At 40.0% G+C, this 16,359-nt stretch overlaps 1 protein-coding gene across 1 annotated transcript in view; it reads right to left on the reverse strand.

Moving 5' to 3' along the window:
- LOC103520078 (putative fatty acyl-CoA reductase CG5065) overlaps positions 1 to 10,979 on the reverse strand; it is a 15,005-nt gene extending 4,026 nt beyond the window's left edge. The window contains exons 1-4 of the mRNA XM_026831336.1: positions 10,854 to 10,979; positions 4,295 to 4,520; positions 2,294 to 2,542; positions 1,293 to 1,438 (exon numbers count right to left, since the gene is read on the reverse strand). Of these exons, the coding sequence (XP_026687137.1) occupies positions 1,293 to 1,438; positions 2,294 to 2,542; positions 4,295 to 4,504 (605 nt within the window). The 5' untranslated portion in view covers positions 4,505 to 4,520; positions 10,854 to 10,979. The remainder of the gene's footprint in view (positions 1 to 1,292; positions 1,439 to 2,293; positions 2,543 to 4,294; positions 4,521 to 10,853) is intronic.
- Positions 10,980 to 16,359: the final 5,380 nt, after the last annotated feature.

Raw genomic sequence — 16,359 nt, forward strand, 5'->3', positions numbered from 1 at the left:
CCTTTAGTTCGGTCACTCGTTGACAATAATATCCTAAATCCGAATTAGTTATTTCCTCGGGCCTAGAAGCGATAGTCGCCCTCCTTGAGCCGGTCCCGAACAGTACCCTTGGGATACGAGTTTGAACCTCTTCAACAAGACATAACCACTCCTATTACCAAAACTTCTTCATTATCATAAATCTTCTTTTAAAACAAATTTTCCTCGGAAGAAACAAATGACCGAAACTAAAAAAAAAAAGAATTCATAAAACTACGATATCAACGGAGAAAGACTTCATTAATCAATTAAAAGTAATGGTAACACCAACCAAGCGCATATAAAACTAGAGAAAAAAAAAAACAAAAAAAAAAAAAAAAAAAAAAAAAAAAAAAAACAAAAAAAAAAAAAAAAAAAAAAAAAAAATCTACCGAGCAAACACGAACGTGTCCTAAGTTAAGTGGCACGCTCAGGTCGTGTCATGTGGAAATGTTCGCTGACGTGACAGTTTTTTTTTTTTTTTTTTGTAGCAATTTCTTCTCATTGGTGACTTCTGAACAAGTAGGTGCCTACCAAAAACATTCTTTTAGTCTTATAAAGTTAACATGATTTCTAATTTTATTGTTTCCAACACCCTACTGTCTGTATTGTACGTTGTAACATCACTGAATTGCTAAAATATTGATTCAAGTTCAATCAAGAATACCTTCAGTTGGGGTTGTAACACTTCGGGTTTAGGCAAGACTAAGAATTCATTGAACTTTTTTTTTTACTCGTACTATTAGACATAGAGGTATTGAATAAACTGTCTTACTTTGGTGTAATAGTGTCCATAGCGTCTACATTAAGCCATGATGCCAAGTTGATGATATTCTCGGGATCTTCAGGTGAGGGGTATACCTTCTCCTCCATGACTTTCAGATCACAATGACAGAACGCTGTAGACGAATGAATGAAAGCCTGGAAAACCCAAACATGCGACGACTGTCGTAATATGTTTGCTTTTCACTGGAGTACGCGTAGGAGATCTGGAGGACATTATACTCTAGCCAAGATTACTTGACCAGTTTAACTGTTGAAAAAAGGACTACAGGTCCAAATTCGACAGCCTAAATGAAACACTATAGTATACTAAATTTGTCCACATGTTCGACAGCCATAACTATCTGGATACCACTGTCACCTTCAGTTGGGGTTGTAACACTTCGGGTTTAGGTAAGACTAAGAATAATAAGGAGTTTATAATTCACAATATCATTGAACTTTTTTTACTCGTAATATTAGACATAGATGTATTGAATAAACTGTCTTACTTTGGTGTAATAGTGTCCATAGCGTCTACATTAAGCCATGACGCCAGGTTGATGATATTCTCGGGATCTTCAGGTGAGGGGTATACCTTCTCCTCCATGACTTTCAGATCACAATGACAGAACGCCGTGGACGAATGAATGAAAGCCTGGAAAACCCAAACACGCGCGGTGAAGGGTATACCTTCTCCTCCATGACTTTCAGATCACAATGACAGAACGCCGTGGACGAATGAATGAAAGCCTGGAAAACCCAAAAATGCGAAGACTGTCGTAATAAGTTGCGTGATTATTTATCCAGTATGAACTTTTCCAAGTCACCTTTGAATATCAATTCCATACCCGGTGAATTAATCATGGGCATGATACACCCTAGGAATGTATCACACATAGGTGACTCAAAACCCACCGTGTATGGACAAATGAAATATGTTTGAAATAAATATGGACGTAATATGTTATATGTTTGCTTTTCACTGGAGTACGCATAGGAGATCTGAAGGACATTATACTCTAGCCAAGATTACTTGACCAGTTTAACTGTTGAAAAAAGGACATGTCCAAATTCGACAGCCTAAATGAAACACTATAGTATACTAAATTTGTCCACATGTTCGACAGCCATAACTATCTGGATACCACTGTCCCGTGATGAACACAGAACTGTAAACTAAGAAACTCAAATAATTTGAGTTTCTTAGTTTACAGTTCTAGTTATTGTGGTTCCTGCCGTCAGCTTAGCTCCCTACATATTTCACTAAAAAAAAGAGGTTTGATAGAGAAGACTGTAACTGCTAAGTAAAGTCTTATCGTCTCGAAATCGAAGAGAGAAGGAAGACGGGATAGGAGAAAGCCAGCCTTTCCGAAAACGAGAACATTATCCGTTCAGGATAAAATCCGCCCCGGGCGGGAATCGAACCCGCGGCCTGGCACTTACAAGGCAGACGCGCTACTAACTAAGTTAACCAGGCTGGCATATTTTACTTTGTAAAAACAATACTCACGACAAGTCGTTTCATTCCCCTGGCCAGCTGTATCATCCGTTTAGTGCCCATTGTGTTCATGGACACTGCATCGTGCAGATTGGCCTCTAGCTTGAGCGTGGCCGCTAGATGAAACACCACGGACACCTCGGCCTCTAGTATCTGTCGCGCTTCGGGTACAATACCAAGTTCCTCGCGACATATGTCGCCAAATACGGGAACTATCTTTTGAAACACTTCCGGCTTGTTGTTTCGAATCCGAAGAAACATCTGCGAAACAGAAGAATTCAGGAGGTAAATACATAGTCTACACCAGGTGTCGCAGCCCGCCTCGAGTGTCACCGGCCTGCTTCCAAGTTTTCCATTTCGTAGCCAACATTATGTACGCTCTCTGAGATTTTTCCCGAGCTTCGTTCAGTTCAAAATTAGGCTTCGATGAAACCACAAGTTTTTCTTCGTGTCTACATTTTGTTCTCAATAAAGTCCATTCCTTTGTATTACACAAGTTCAATTCATTCACTAAGTAAGATAAAAAACTGGCAAGCAAGTAAAGAGTGGATAACTGGACGTCCCATTCGAAGGGGATAAGCAACAGTTAACTCATTCACCAGGGGTTTCCAACTTCCATGTGTATGCGGGCCACATGCTACATTCGGAGGTACTTCGCGGGCCACATATGTACATAGGGGAGCACCAGGGGTTTCCAACTTCCATGTGTATGCGGGCCACATGCTACATTCGGAGGTACTTCGCGGGCCACATATGTACATACTTTTCAGAAATGGAGTGCGATCGAATTTCGAGCGCCGCAGGCGAAACTTTTCAAAAAGTATTCTCCTAATTGTAGCTGAACACTAAGGGGGGTCAGTTTCCATGACTCAATGATAACTACACTGGTCTTGCACGCGGCAGAGCCGGGTTCAATGCCCATTTTTGCCCAAGTACCAAACCTTTTTTTTACATTTAGGTAAGTCCAAAAACGCTCCGCGGGCCACAAAAATGGTTTGGCGGGCCACATGTGGCCAGCGGGCCGCTAGTTGGAAATCCCTGGTGTATACATTGAAGTGGGGGACTTCTCTAACGAAATCCCTGTATGTGGAGTCCAGTATGTAGGACTATTTAACTTCAAACACAAAAAACCCAGTCTGAGGCTTTGGGTTTAGGAGCAAACCCTAAAAGGTGGGTTGAGCTTATACGACTCTACGAACTGCTAAGGTCTCATCCGTAGCGAGAAACAAACATTATCCGTTCAGGATATAATCCGCCCCGGGCGGCAATCGCGGTCTAGCGCTTACAACGCGCTAGGCCAAGCTAACAAAGTTGTGATATAATAACACAAAGAAACTGCATTTACATTACTTCACTTTTTGTTAAAGGGTAAAACTTTTTTATTTGTTACATTATAAAGGAGGACTAGAAAATAATCTATACATAGGTACTCGTATATAAAGAAATAATAATAAAAATCAAACCTTCTACCTGTACCTATGTTTTAAGTGTTCACCGTACTAAATATACGTATGTTTATTGCTGAAGATGCCTTCACAGGAGAAAATATTCCTAGTACCTATGCGTTTTCCTTACAACCCGATAGGTAGTTAACATTCGGGAAATCTCGTGACTCATCATCCCTCACACTCAGCCATGCAGACTTCCAAATACGCTTTCGCTTTATCACCAAAGTTTTTACAAAAAAAAAAAAAAAAAAAAAAAAACTGCAAAACCAAACCTATGAAAATGATATGGGTCTATAAAGGGTCTCTATAGGGTCTATAAAGGGTCTCTATTATTTCCATAGGTTTGGTTTTGCAAACGACTACGCACTACTAACAGTCCCACGTCTACATATCCAATGTGAGACAATTAAGCCTGCCACCTGAGGTAGTATGTACCTAATAATAGTGCTTATTTGTACTGCTCGCATAGAACTCAAAAGTCCCTTTTCCCCAGTAAGCTATTGTTTTGTTTCACCTAGTAAGTAAGAAAAGTCCCTAGTAAGAGTAGGATATCTAGGATACTTACGGGCAGGTTATACATTTGATCTAGGCGCGCTTCAACGGACTGACCCCGCTTTGGTCTCATGAGGAGGTAGATCTTCTTCACTCCGGGACAACTGTAGAGGAGCTTCTCCACCAAGACTTTGCCCATGAACCCAGTGCCTCCTGTGATAAACACGGAGCGATCATTGTAGAAGTCAGCCACTTCCGACTTCTCCACGTTCAACATGCCCATGGCGATCCCGTGGCTCCTGGAAACAACAGGAAGTGATAGTAGCTGGAATTATTAAGGAGCGCGGTAGCGCTCCGCCCCGCCAAGTCAAGAAAGTTTGACCGCGCTACTAGAGATATTATACGCGACAGGAAAAGTATTGTATTAGATCAGTAAAATGTAGAACATACTTGGCAAAACAGTGCGAATCCCGCAAAAGCACAATCGAGCCCAAACTCGAATGACCAAAGTTCCATTTCGTGTTAATCATGTTTGCCTAGTTTCGTCAAAATCGGAGACACCTTTCGGTAGTTATCGCGAAACAAGCAAAACCAGCGAAGATAAGAAGACATGATAGGAGAAAGACAGCCGGTCCGAGAACGAACATTATCTTTTCAGGATAAAATCCGCCCCAGGCGGGAATCGCACCCGCGGCCTGGCGCTTTTATAAGATCAGTAAAATGTAGAACACACTTGGCAAAACAGTGCGAGGCCCGCAAAAGCACAATCGAGCCCAAACTCGAATGACCAAAGTTCCATTTCGTGTTAATCATGTTTGCCAAGTTTTGTCAAAATCGGACACACCTTTCGGTAGTTATCGTGAAACAAGCAAAACCAGCGAAGATAAAAGGAAGACACGATAGGAGAAAGACAGCCGGTCCGAGAACGAACATTATCTGTTCAGGATAAAATCCGTCCCGGGTGGGAATCGCACCCGCGGCCTGGCGCTTACAACCAACCAAGTAAACTAGCCTGGCTGACTTGAAAATGAAAGTTTTCCTTTAATTAGACATTCACTCAAGTGTACTTCCACTTCCAATGGAACAATCAATAACAGCTGTTCTACTGATCTCATCTTGTCAGTGCACGGCCTTCAATCGTTCGTTTATCTTTCAGCATTACACCATCTAAAAACCACAGTGGAAGTCTAATTGCTAAACTCTTGAATCTAGGTGAACTCTCCGCAAGAATTGTGACCTTCAGCATCCGGTTCAACGCGTGTTCTAGTACCAAACTATTAGGAGTATACATTGAAGTGGGGGACTTCTCTAACGAAATCCCTGTATGTGGAGTCCAGTATGTAGGACTATTTAACTTCAAACACAAAAAACCCAGTCTGAGGCTTTGGGTTTAGGAGCAAACCCTAAAAGGTGGGTTGAGCTTATACGACTCTACGAACTGCTAAGGTCTCATCCGTAGCGAGAAACAAACATTATCCGTTCAGGATATAATCCGCCCCGGGCGGCAATCGCGGTCTAGCGCTTACAACGCGCTAGGCCAAGCTAACAGGCTGGCTTATCTATAGTCTCTACTACCTCGATTACCAATATAATCATTATAAATAATGCAGATAATCCTAAACAATTCCAATGTCCTTCTCAAAAGGACATCAGGACATTTCAAGAGGACTTCTCTAACGAAATTCCCGAGTGTGGAGTCCAGTATGTAGGACTATTTAACTCCAAACACAAAAAACCCACTCTGAGGCTTTAGGTTTAGGAGCAAACCCCAAAAGGTGGGTTGAGCTTATACGAATCTACGAAACTGCTAAGGTCTCATCCGTAGCGAGGAACAAACATTATCCGTTCAGGATGAAATCCGCCCCGGGCGACAATCGCGGTCTAGCGCTTACAACGCGCTAGGCCGAGCTAACTAGGCTGGCTTGTCTATAGTATCTACTACCTAGATTACCAATATAATCATTATAAATAATGCAGATAATCCTAAACAATTCCAATGTCCTTCTCAAAAGGACATCAGGACATTTCAAGAGAGAACAACTAATCAGACGGTGACATTATTATAGTTTTAATTAATCACAATGCTGTATCTAGCTAAGTAGGTAATGAGTGTAATGACGGACTTTTGAGTTGAAGGTCTCACACTAGGCAAGGTTACCGTTACCGCGGGAGACATTTTCTAACATCTTACTGACAACTGACCTAACAATTGGAGTTCTATTACTCTGTGCTTTTAATTCCCAAATGAATGAGAGTAAAATTCAATGCCTCGGTTGAGATTGAACCGGAGCCTTTCTACTAACCAGGCGAATACGTTGAGGCTTGTCTGGTATTGGAAGCGTAAACGCGAGCGTAAGTGGCACGAAGTTGCCTGCAAAACGAAACCTATGAAAATGGATATGGGTCTATAAAGGGTCTCTATAGGGTCTATAAAGGGTCTCTATAGGGTCTATAAAGGGTCTCTATAGGGTCTACAAAGGGTCTCTATTATTTCCATAGGTTTGGTTTTGGAAACGACTACGCACTACTAAAAGTCCCACGTCTACATATCCAATGTGAGACAAGCCTGCCACCTCAGGTAGTAATAATAATAGTGCTTATTTATACTGCTCGCATAGGACTCAAAAGTCCCTTTTCCCTAGTAAGCTATTGTTTTGTTTCACCTAGTAAGTAAGAAAAGTCCCTTTTCCCTAGTAAGCTACTGTTTTGTTTTCAGACGGTGACATTATCATAGTTTTAATTAATCACAATGCTGTATCTAGCCAAGTAGGTAATGAGTGTAATGACGGACTTTTGAGTTGAAGGTCTCACACTAGGCAAGGTTAACGCGGGAAACATTTTCTACCATCTTACTGACCTAACAATTGGAGTTCTATTACTCTGTGGTTTTAATTCCTAAATGAATGAGAGTGAAATTCAATGCCTCGGTTGGGATTGAATCGGAGCCTTTCTACTAACCAGGCGAATACGTTGAGGCTTGTCTCATATTGGAAGCGTAAACGCGAGCGTAAGTGGCACGAAGTTGCCTGCAAAACGAAATCTATGAAAATGGATATGGGTCTATAAAGGGTCTCTATAGGGTCTATAAAGGGTCTCTATAGGGTCTATAAGGAGTCTCTATAGGGTCTCTATAGGGTCTATAAAGGGTCTCTATAGGGTCTATAAAGGGTCTCTATAGGGTCCCTATAGGGTCTATAAAGGGTCTCTATTATTTCCATAGGTTTGGTTTTGGAAACGACTACGCACTACTAAAAGTCCCACGTCTACATATCCAATGTGAAACAAGCCTGCCACCTCAGGTAGTAATAATAGTGCTTATTTATACTGCTCGCATAGGACTCAAAAGTCCCTTTTCCCTAGTAAGCTACTGTTTTGTTTCACCTAGTAAGTAAGAAAAGTCCCTTTTCCCTAGTAAGCTACTGTTTTGTTTCACCTAGTAAGTAAGAAAAGTCCCTTTTCCCTAGTAAGCTATTGTTTTGTTTCACCTAGTAAGTAAGAAAAGTCCCTTGACGGTAGTGCAGTCCATTTGTTAATCCTGGTACATACGCTATAAAGGTGTGTCCATACATAATCGACGCCGCGCGCCGTCGAGTGAAGGGGTGAATCTATGCTGTAGAGTCAGTGTAACGGTTTCAGTAGACGCCGTCGCGACGATCGACGTATGTGTGGACGCAGTTTTACGATCAGATCGAGCGATGTTTTGTCCGGTATTCACAGAACAGAAATTTTACAGTTTATTTTTTATTTAAGATGAGTATTTCACCGCCTTTTTTTTCGTGTCAAATGAAATAACTGCTACTTCTACATTAGACTCATGTGGTCTGTGTCGTAGCATGCCCATCCCGTAGTATGTCCCATGGACTTTGTCCTGGTCTACAGGATTGACTAGTTCGCGGGGACCAAACATCATGAGGACATGAGTACCAATCATCAAGTGTTTGTATGCCGTGTGATTTATAAGATGACAAGCACAATTCAAGCGACAGCTCACCAGTGATCAGAGTGATGAAATCCGAGTGACTAGTAGATACAAGGTTGGAGGATTTATGATAAGTTCTCCAAGTTTAAGTCCATATATTGTGCAGAGGATTATGGTACTCTTAAGTTTTAAGTTTAGGTCCATATGTAGTACTTCAAGCTGACTAAGTTTAGTCCGGAGATATGGTGGAGAGACTAGAAAGGATGTAGAGATTAATCTGAAGATCCATAAAATTAATAATTATTCAGAAGAGGCACACTATAATAAAATATTAAAAAAAAAAAAAATCAAAAGCCAGTAAAAAAGAAGGCTCCTTTTAAACAAAATTTTCTTCTAAATATATTACTTCTTCAAAACCATGTATATCACATAAGAAAACTTCTTCCAAGTTTGAAGGCCAAGTAGGGTTCCCATGACAGCTGCCGAGTTCCTCCGCTGAATAGCGAAATAGCTCCTTTTTATGATTAACCTAATCCTATAATAACATTGCTCACTGCTTATTTGTGACAGTTTTTTTTTTTTTTTTTTTTTAGCAATTTCTTCTCATTGGTGAAAACATGGTAGTTAATAATTATTCAGAAGTGTATATAACATAATAATTCTATGTTGGCACACTATAATAAATATTAAAAAAAATATATATATTCAGAAGCCAGTAAAAAAGAAAGCTCCTTTTAAACAAAATTTTCTTCTAAATATATTACTTCTTCAAAACCATGTATATCACTTAAGAAAACTTCTTCCAAGTTTGAAGACCAAGTAGGGTTCCCATGACAGCTACCGAGTTCCCCCGATGAATAGCGAAATAGCTCCTTTTTATGATTAACCTAATCCCAAAATAACATTGGTCACTGCTTATTTGTGACAGTTCTTTTTTGTAGCCATTTTTCATTGACGTGACTTCTGAACAAGTAGGTACTTCTACCAAAAACATTCATTGAAGTCTTATAAAGTTAACATGATTTCTAATTTTATTGTTCCCAACACCCAACACCCTACTGTCTGTGTTGTACCTAAGTTGTAACATCACTCATACATAATGGACAAGATACCCGCCTGGTATCCTGGTAAACGAAAACAACTTCCTTTGAACAATATTAAACTCAAATAGCTTGTCATGTATCAATGACATCTAAACTTATCTAAATTTTTATTTGATTCTGGGAAATTTTTCAGGAAAGCTCGAAAATTTCTCGACATACGATCTCAAATCTCAATATTTCACATCACGTTGATCGACCAAGCGAAAGATACTCCACACCATAACATCCTAAGATTACATCATTGAGGCTAACCGGTGAAAGAGAATGTGTGTTGAAGTTTAGAGTTGATCCTTTCGAAAAACGTAAATGTGTGAAAGGCCAAGTTGTGAAAGGCCACAAAATGTTAAGGTGTCCGACTGAATGCGATACCTGGGTACAATAAAAGTCAAGGAAGAACTGGAAAGTTTGCGGCATCTGGAGATGACACTACAAAGGCGGAAAATCTTACATGGACCTGACTCGTGAGTGCTACGCAATATTGATGGATGAATCCCAGTCCTCACAGTGCAGTTGCTAAGTTTTATTTCTGTTTTGATACATAATTATGTATTACGTAGGGTTACCCATTCATACGTAGGATTACCCAGAAGACATTTTCGACCAAGCTAAAGATACTCCGCACCATAACATCCTAAGATTACATCATTGAAGCTAACCGGTGAAAGAGAATGTGTGTTGAAGTTTAGAATTGATCCTTTCAAAAAACGTAAATGTGTGAAAGGCCAAGTTGTTCGCCACAAAATGTTAAGGTGCCCGACTGAATGCGATTCCTGGGTACAATGAAAGTCAAGGAAGAACTGGAAAGTTTACGGCATCGAAACCTCGAGAATCTGGAGATGACACTATAAAGGCGGAAAATCTTAAATAGACCTGACTCGTGAGTGCTACGCAATATTGATGGATGAATCCCAGTCCTCACAGTGCAGTTACTAAGTTTTATTTCTGTTTTGATACATAATTATGTATTACGTAGGGTTACCCATTCATACGTAGGATTACCCAGAACCCAGAAGACATTTTTTTTAAAGCAGGACATTTTTCTAGATCCTAAATTTGTCCAAAATTCAAATAGGTACCAAGTTAAACGACAATCGTCGATATGAGAGGACGTTATTGTTAAAGTCTCAGCTCAAAGCCACAATCCGCTGTACAAGTACTATCGTTATCACTTGAACACTCCATGCGTGTTACAGCTGATCCAATATTAGGAAAAACATACTCGAATGTATCCTAGTAGGCATTTTGTAATCCTGGAACTCGTTGTTGGTCGGCTTTTGTAGCTTCTGCACCATGTTGAGGCTTTCATCTTCAAACTGTGTCGGTTCGGAATTTTTTCTCAAGACAAGTTGAGACGTAGGTACGCAAAAGGGGACGGTTTCATCATGTTTCAAGGGAAAATACCAAAAGTTCCTGGGAATGAGTCGAGATTGGCCTCAGTGTAGGTTGCCAACTGCTAAATGGACAGGAAAGTATAAGAAGGGACTTCACCTCCAGATTTATAATAAAAACATAATAGTAAGTCTGTCTTATAGACTTGTAGGCGAACAACATACAATAGAGCAGGTACTCGTAGTCAATAACAAGTTAGATAAATTGCATTGAATACTCACCCACTTCACAGTTGTAATAACAGTTAATTCCAAAATCCAAAGGCGAAGATCACAATCAGGAGACGAAAGTAAAAGACGCGAAACCAAAATACAGAGAAAAAGTTAAAGTAATTAAAATAAATGTTTGTCTTTTAAATTATTTGAATTAATGAGTCACCAACATTACTTTAAAAAATAGAAATGACAATGTTTGTCTTTTAAATTATTTAAATTAATGAGTCACCAACATTACTTTAAAAAATAGAAATGAAAAAATAATAGATAGGGAAAAAATAACAAAAAATAAAGAGCAAAAAAATAAATAAAATTGTATAAAAGTAAGATAAAAAAAAATCAAGATAACAAATCCAGGTAAATTAAGTCACTAAAAAACACTGCAAGGTATCACACTGCACTAACAATACTGGTCAGCCAAAACAGATATGCATACCATCGGATAAAAATCTAATTGTAGTGTAGTACAATAATTGTAGTAGAGTAAAGTAATTGTAGTAGGTAGTAAAATAATTGTAGTAGAGTATAGTAATTGTAGTAGTGAGTGTTGGTTCACTATAGTCAACGCGAGTGAGAGTAGAGAGACTGAGGGACGTATGGTGGACCACGGACCAACACATAAGAGTGAAGCAATACACTCATCCTCCGTGGCCTAGTGACTTCACGGTTCAATGGTCCATGTAACTTTGGGTCTTTAGAGGCAGAGGAGAGAGTTCATTAATATGTTAAGTATAGGATTTCGTAGATTTGTAGTAGCTCAACCCAGGGTTGTCCAACCCGCGGCCCATTTCTGCGGCCCGCGAAAGCCCACAAAAGCCCGTGTAGAAGGCCCACCTGTGAGCCCCACCTGTGAGTTGAATTTTTAACTTTGCGGCCCGGCTGACGCACGGCTGTGCCCCTGGACATCTCGAATCATCTTGAATTAAACACACAAGTTGTGTTCAGATCACGGGAGTTGAGTAATGTCTAGGTTGGATAACACTTTGTTATAGCGGTTAGGAGGCACATCTTTGTTTACAAAACCTGCTGTATATGATGTTCTCCAATTGAAGTTCTTATCCGGGGCGTCTGACCAGGGTCTCCGAGAAGCACAGATATCATGTTGAAATAACGATGTCTACATCTTGGGAACTTTGAATATGACTTCCTTAGGATATAGGTTTCCTAACGAGCGTAATTCATAGGTGCAACATTGTAAATTGTCGTTTAGCACCGGTACTTCGGTACTCTTCGTAAATATCTTCGATGTGGGCAGAACAGTCCAAAAGAATGCCGAAAAGTGTGGTCTTCATCTTCAGAATCTCGAAGATGCTCTCCTTCCAGGTCTCTTGGAGAATGTGTCTCACAGTGACGTGAGAAAGTTTTCCACTTGTGCTTTTTAGCAGCAAGCACCTAGCTTTTATGTTAGCTCACCAGCTGAACAGTTTCAGAGAATGCCATTTGATATGTTTACTACTGGAATGGGCAATAGTCCTACATACTGGACTTCGCACACAAGAATGTTGTCAGAAAAGGTCCCCATTTCAATGTAATGTAGGTACTGGGGATCTGGGGAAGCAAAAAATGCTTCCGAATGTCGAAAATTTTGCCGTTCTCTCCATAGGTAGTCCATAGCGAACTTCCAAAGTAGTCATGGCTCTTTAAAGAATGAGAAAACGCCTTTTATGTGCCTGCACCTCATAATGAGCACCTCCGTAATTCTTATAGTGAACACAAATAGACTCGAAGCGTGAGACTGAGAATTATTAGAAAATCTAACTTAATCTCTCACTTGACTTAAACTTATTACTCTCAAGACAAAACGAACATGTAACCAAGGTTGTGAAGACCAGAATGACTCAGGAAGAATCCTAAATGATAATGACAATGGCTGACTACGCGGTTACAGGTAAAGCTACATGAATCAAAACTCTGATGACGGCAATAAAAGATGACAGGACCATAAGATAATAGTTATGTAGTGAATTATGGTAGTGCAGTCCATTTGTTTATCCTGGTACATACGCTATAAAGGTGTGTCCATACATTATCAACGCCGCGCGCCGTCGAGTGAAGAGGTGAATCTATGTTGTAGAGTCAGTGTAACTGTTTCAGTAGACGCCGTCGCGTCGATCGACGTAAGTGTGGACGCAGCTTTACGATCACATCGAGCGATGTTTCGTCCGGTATTCACAGAACAGAAATTTTACAGTTTATTTTTCAAGATGAGTATTTCACCGCCTTTTTTTCGTGTCAAATGAAATAACTGCTACTTTTACATTAGACTCATGTGGTCTGTGTCGTAGCATGCCCATCCCGTAGTATGTCCCATGGACTTTGTCCTGGTCTACAGGATCGTCTTGTTCGCGGGGACCAAACATCATGAGGACATGTGTACCAATCATCAAGTGTTTGTATGCCGTGTGTGATCTATAAGATGACAAGCACAATTCAAGCGACAGCTCACCAGTGATCAGAGTGATGAAATCCGAGTGACTAGTACAAGGTCGGAGGATTTATGATAAGTTCTCCAAGTTTAAGTCCATATATTGTGCAAAGGATTATGCTACTCTAAGTTTTAAGTTTAATTCCATATGTAGTACTTCAAGCTGACTAAGTTTAGTCCGGAGATATGGTGGAGAGACTAGAAAGGATGTAGAGATTAATCTGAAGATCCAAATCCGTAGAATAGATCAGTTGCGCTTACTTGTGTGATGTTTCAAAGTCATAGAGCAGGAAAAATGAGGACGAACGGATTTTTTTCTTTTTCTTCTACGCCTTCTAGATAACGAGATAAATCGATTTAAAAAATACCGGTAAATCGTAAACTTTGACAGACCGTCTGAGACCTTGGTCTGTCAGACTGTCTGAGAGACCTTGGTCTGTCAGACCGTCTGAGAGACCAAGGTCGGAAGCTTTTTCCGCCACACACGTTCAGACGACCTGAGCGTGAGTGGCCGACATTAGAGGGTACGGAACTACGGACGGACGAACGAACAAACAATCAAATGTAGGTAAGAAAATCTCTTCAGGTACCTACCTACTGGAGTTCGTCTAGCTAGCTCTATCACACTACTTACCTAGAACCTAGACAGCTCACTCTTTGGTACGCTATCCGGTTTCGTGCATACAATGTAGTTTTTTTTATCGAGATGCATAATGCACATACACTTGTGCAATCTACGGTGAAGTTTACCTAGATAAAAAAAATCTACCACTTATTCGCTCAAGTCGACAAGTAATCGTGTTGAAACAGAGAGAAAAAACTATGCAAACAAGAAACAAGTTTCGAAATGAATGGATCTGGTTTTGATCTTGCTACAGTGTCCACCTAACTTACGTAGGTAAGAAAATCTCTTCAGGTACCTACCTACTGGAGTTCGTCTAGTTCTATCACACTACTTGCTTTACCTGACCCTTCCTATCCTAGAACCTAGACAGCTCACTCTTTGGTACGCTATCCGGTTTCGTGCATACAATGTAGTTTTATATCGAGATGCATAATGCACATGCACTTGTGCAATCTACGGTGAAGTTTACCTAGATGAAAAAAATCTACCACTTATTCGCTTAAGTCGACAAGTAATTGTGTTGAAATAGAGAGAAAAAACTATGCAAACAAGAAACAAGTTTCGAAATGAATGGATCTGGTTTTGATCTTGCTACAGTGTCCAACTAACTTAGTTAGACTTTTAATTTACTAGAATCTTAAACTGTGTCCATAGAGTTCTCACATTCACATGGTCGACGGCTGTCGATCGACGAGTCTATGTTGTCGAGGCAGTGTGGACGGTTCCAGTCGACAAACTGATCGACGCGCGAGGACCGTTGCGTCGACTATGTGTTAAGAGTGGACGCAGATTTAGAGTACCTAACTATGGGGATGGTTTGCTCCATACACTGTGCTCTTCGCTCCACTCTGTTTTAAGCCTAAGAAATCAAACATCCTCATCCACCCAAGCTGCTTTTGGTTTCTTCACATCACTTTCTTCTTCCTCATCTGTTACATTTGGTGTTTCATCAATTTCTTCATCTTCCTCTTCCTCTTTTTCTTCATCTTTGTCAGATTCATGTGCTGTTACTGTTGGTTTGACATTTACACTTTTCCGTTTCCTTGCGTTACCACTGGACCAACCGATTGAATATATCTTCTCTATATTGTTCGGAGGCTGGCAACAAAATATATAAAGTTATGAAATAGGTAACTACAAAACTTAGTACCTTTATATGATACAATGGATACACGTTCTCATTGTATCATATAAAGGTAATAAGTTTTGTAGTTACTTACCTATTTCATAACTTTATAACATAGGATGTCTAATATAAACACATCTTAATATATCTTAATAACAAAATATACTCTTAATAACAACACATCTTAATAACAAAATATATGCCACGTCGGTCATCCATTCAGGTACACACCACGCTCAACTGTGCTTCACTTTGGTGTTTTTCTCCCTTTCCTCCCAAACCTCTAATCTAGCTGTCCTGGAGATATCCCACGTACCTGAAGTGGTACATTTGTGTACCTGTTGCACAAATACAATATGTTGTAGTTGGATCACATGTTGTAGATATCACAATGACTGGAACTTGGCTTGACGCACATGGTCGACGGCTGTCGATCGACGAGGTGAATCTATGTTGTCGAGGCAGTGTGGACGGTTCCAGTCGACATACTAATCGACGCGCGAGGACCGTCACGTCCACTATGTGTTAAGAGTGGACGCAGATTTAGAGTACCTAACTATAGGAATGGTTTGCTCCATACACTGTGCTCTTCGCTCCACTCTGTTTTAAGCCTAAGAAATCAAAGCTGAGGGCCCTTGAGCCGGCCCAAAAATTCGGACCCCATCGAAAAATACAAAATTTTGATTATCTAAAGATAAAGAAATATAGTTTGCCATTCAGGAACTTTTTCTGCACACTGTAGGTATGTACTATCACAAGTATTGTACCGAACAACGTGCGTTCTAGTAGTTTTTGTAGTGATTCAACCTGAAAAGAGAATACACATTTCAAAAATTAGTAAAGAACAGAGAAGAGAGATAAAAATTTGTTTCAGCTTAGCCTGAGCTATTACAAATGTTCAGTTCGAAATAAGGTTGCCAGTCTGGTTAGCTTGGTTGGTAGCGCGTCTGCCTTGTAAGCGCTAGGCCGCGGGGCGGATTTTATCCTGGACAAATAATGTTTGTTCTCGGAACGGATGGCGTTCTCCTATCCGGTCTTCCTTCTCCGATTTTGGGACGATAAGACCTCAGCAGTTAGTTCCTTCTATCAAAATCTCTTAATAAAAAGAAGAAAAAAAAAACTAGGTACAAATAAAACTATGGTGTAGTAAAACGTGAATAAAATAATTTACAATTGGTTGAAACAGCTTCTATTTGTTTTAATTATTTAATCAATTCAACATTGATTTGATATCAACTCGTAATACGGATAATTCCATAAAAAGATCCTGATAAAAAGCAATTCATTCAAACAGTTCAGCATATCTAGCAGAATGGTTATCACTAGGCTTACACTC

Source organism: Diaphorina citri, unplaced genomic scaffold, assembly GCF_000475195.1.
Source record: "Diaphorina citri unplaced genomic scaffold, Diaci psyllid genome assembly version 1.1 scaffold3197, whole genome shotgun sequence".
Lineage (NCBI taxonomy): Eukaryota > Metazoa > Arthropoda > Insecta > Hemiptera > Psyllidae > Diaphorina > Diaphorina citri.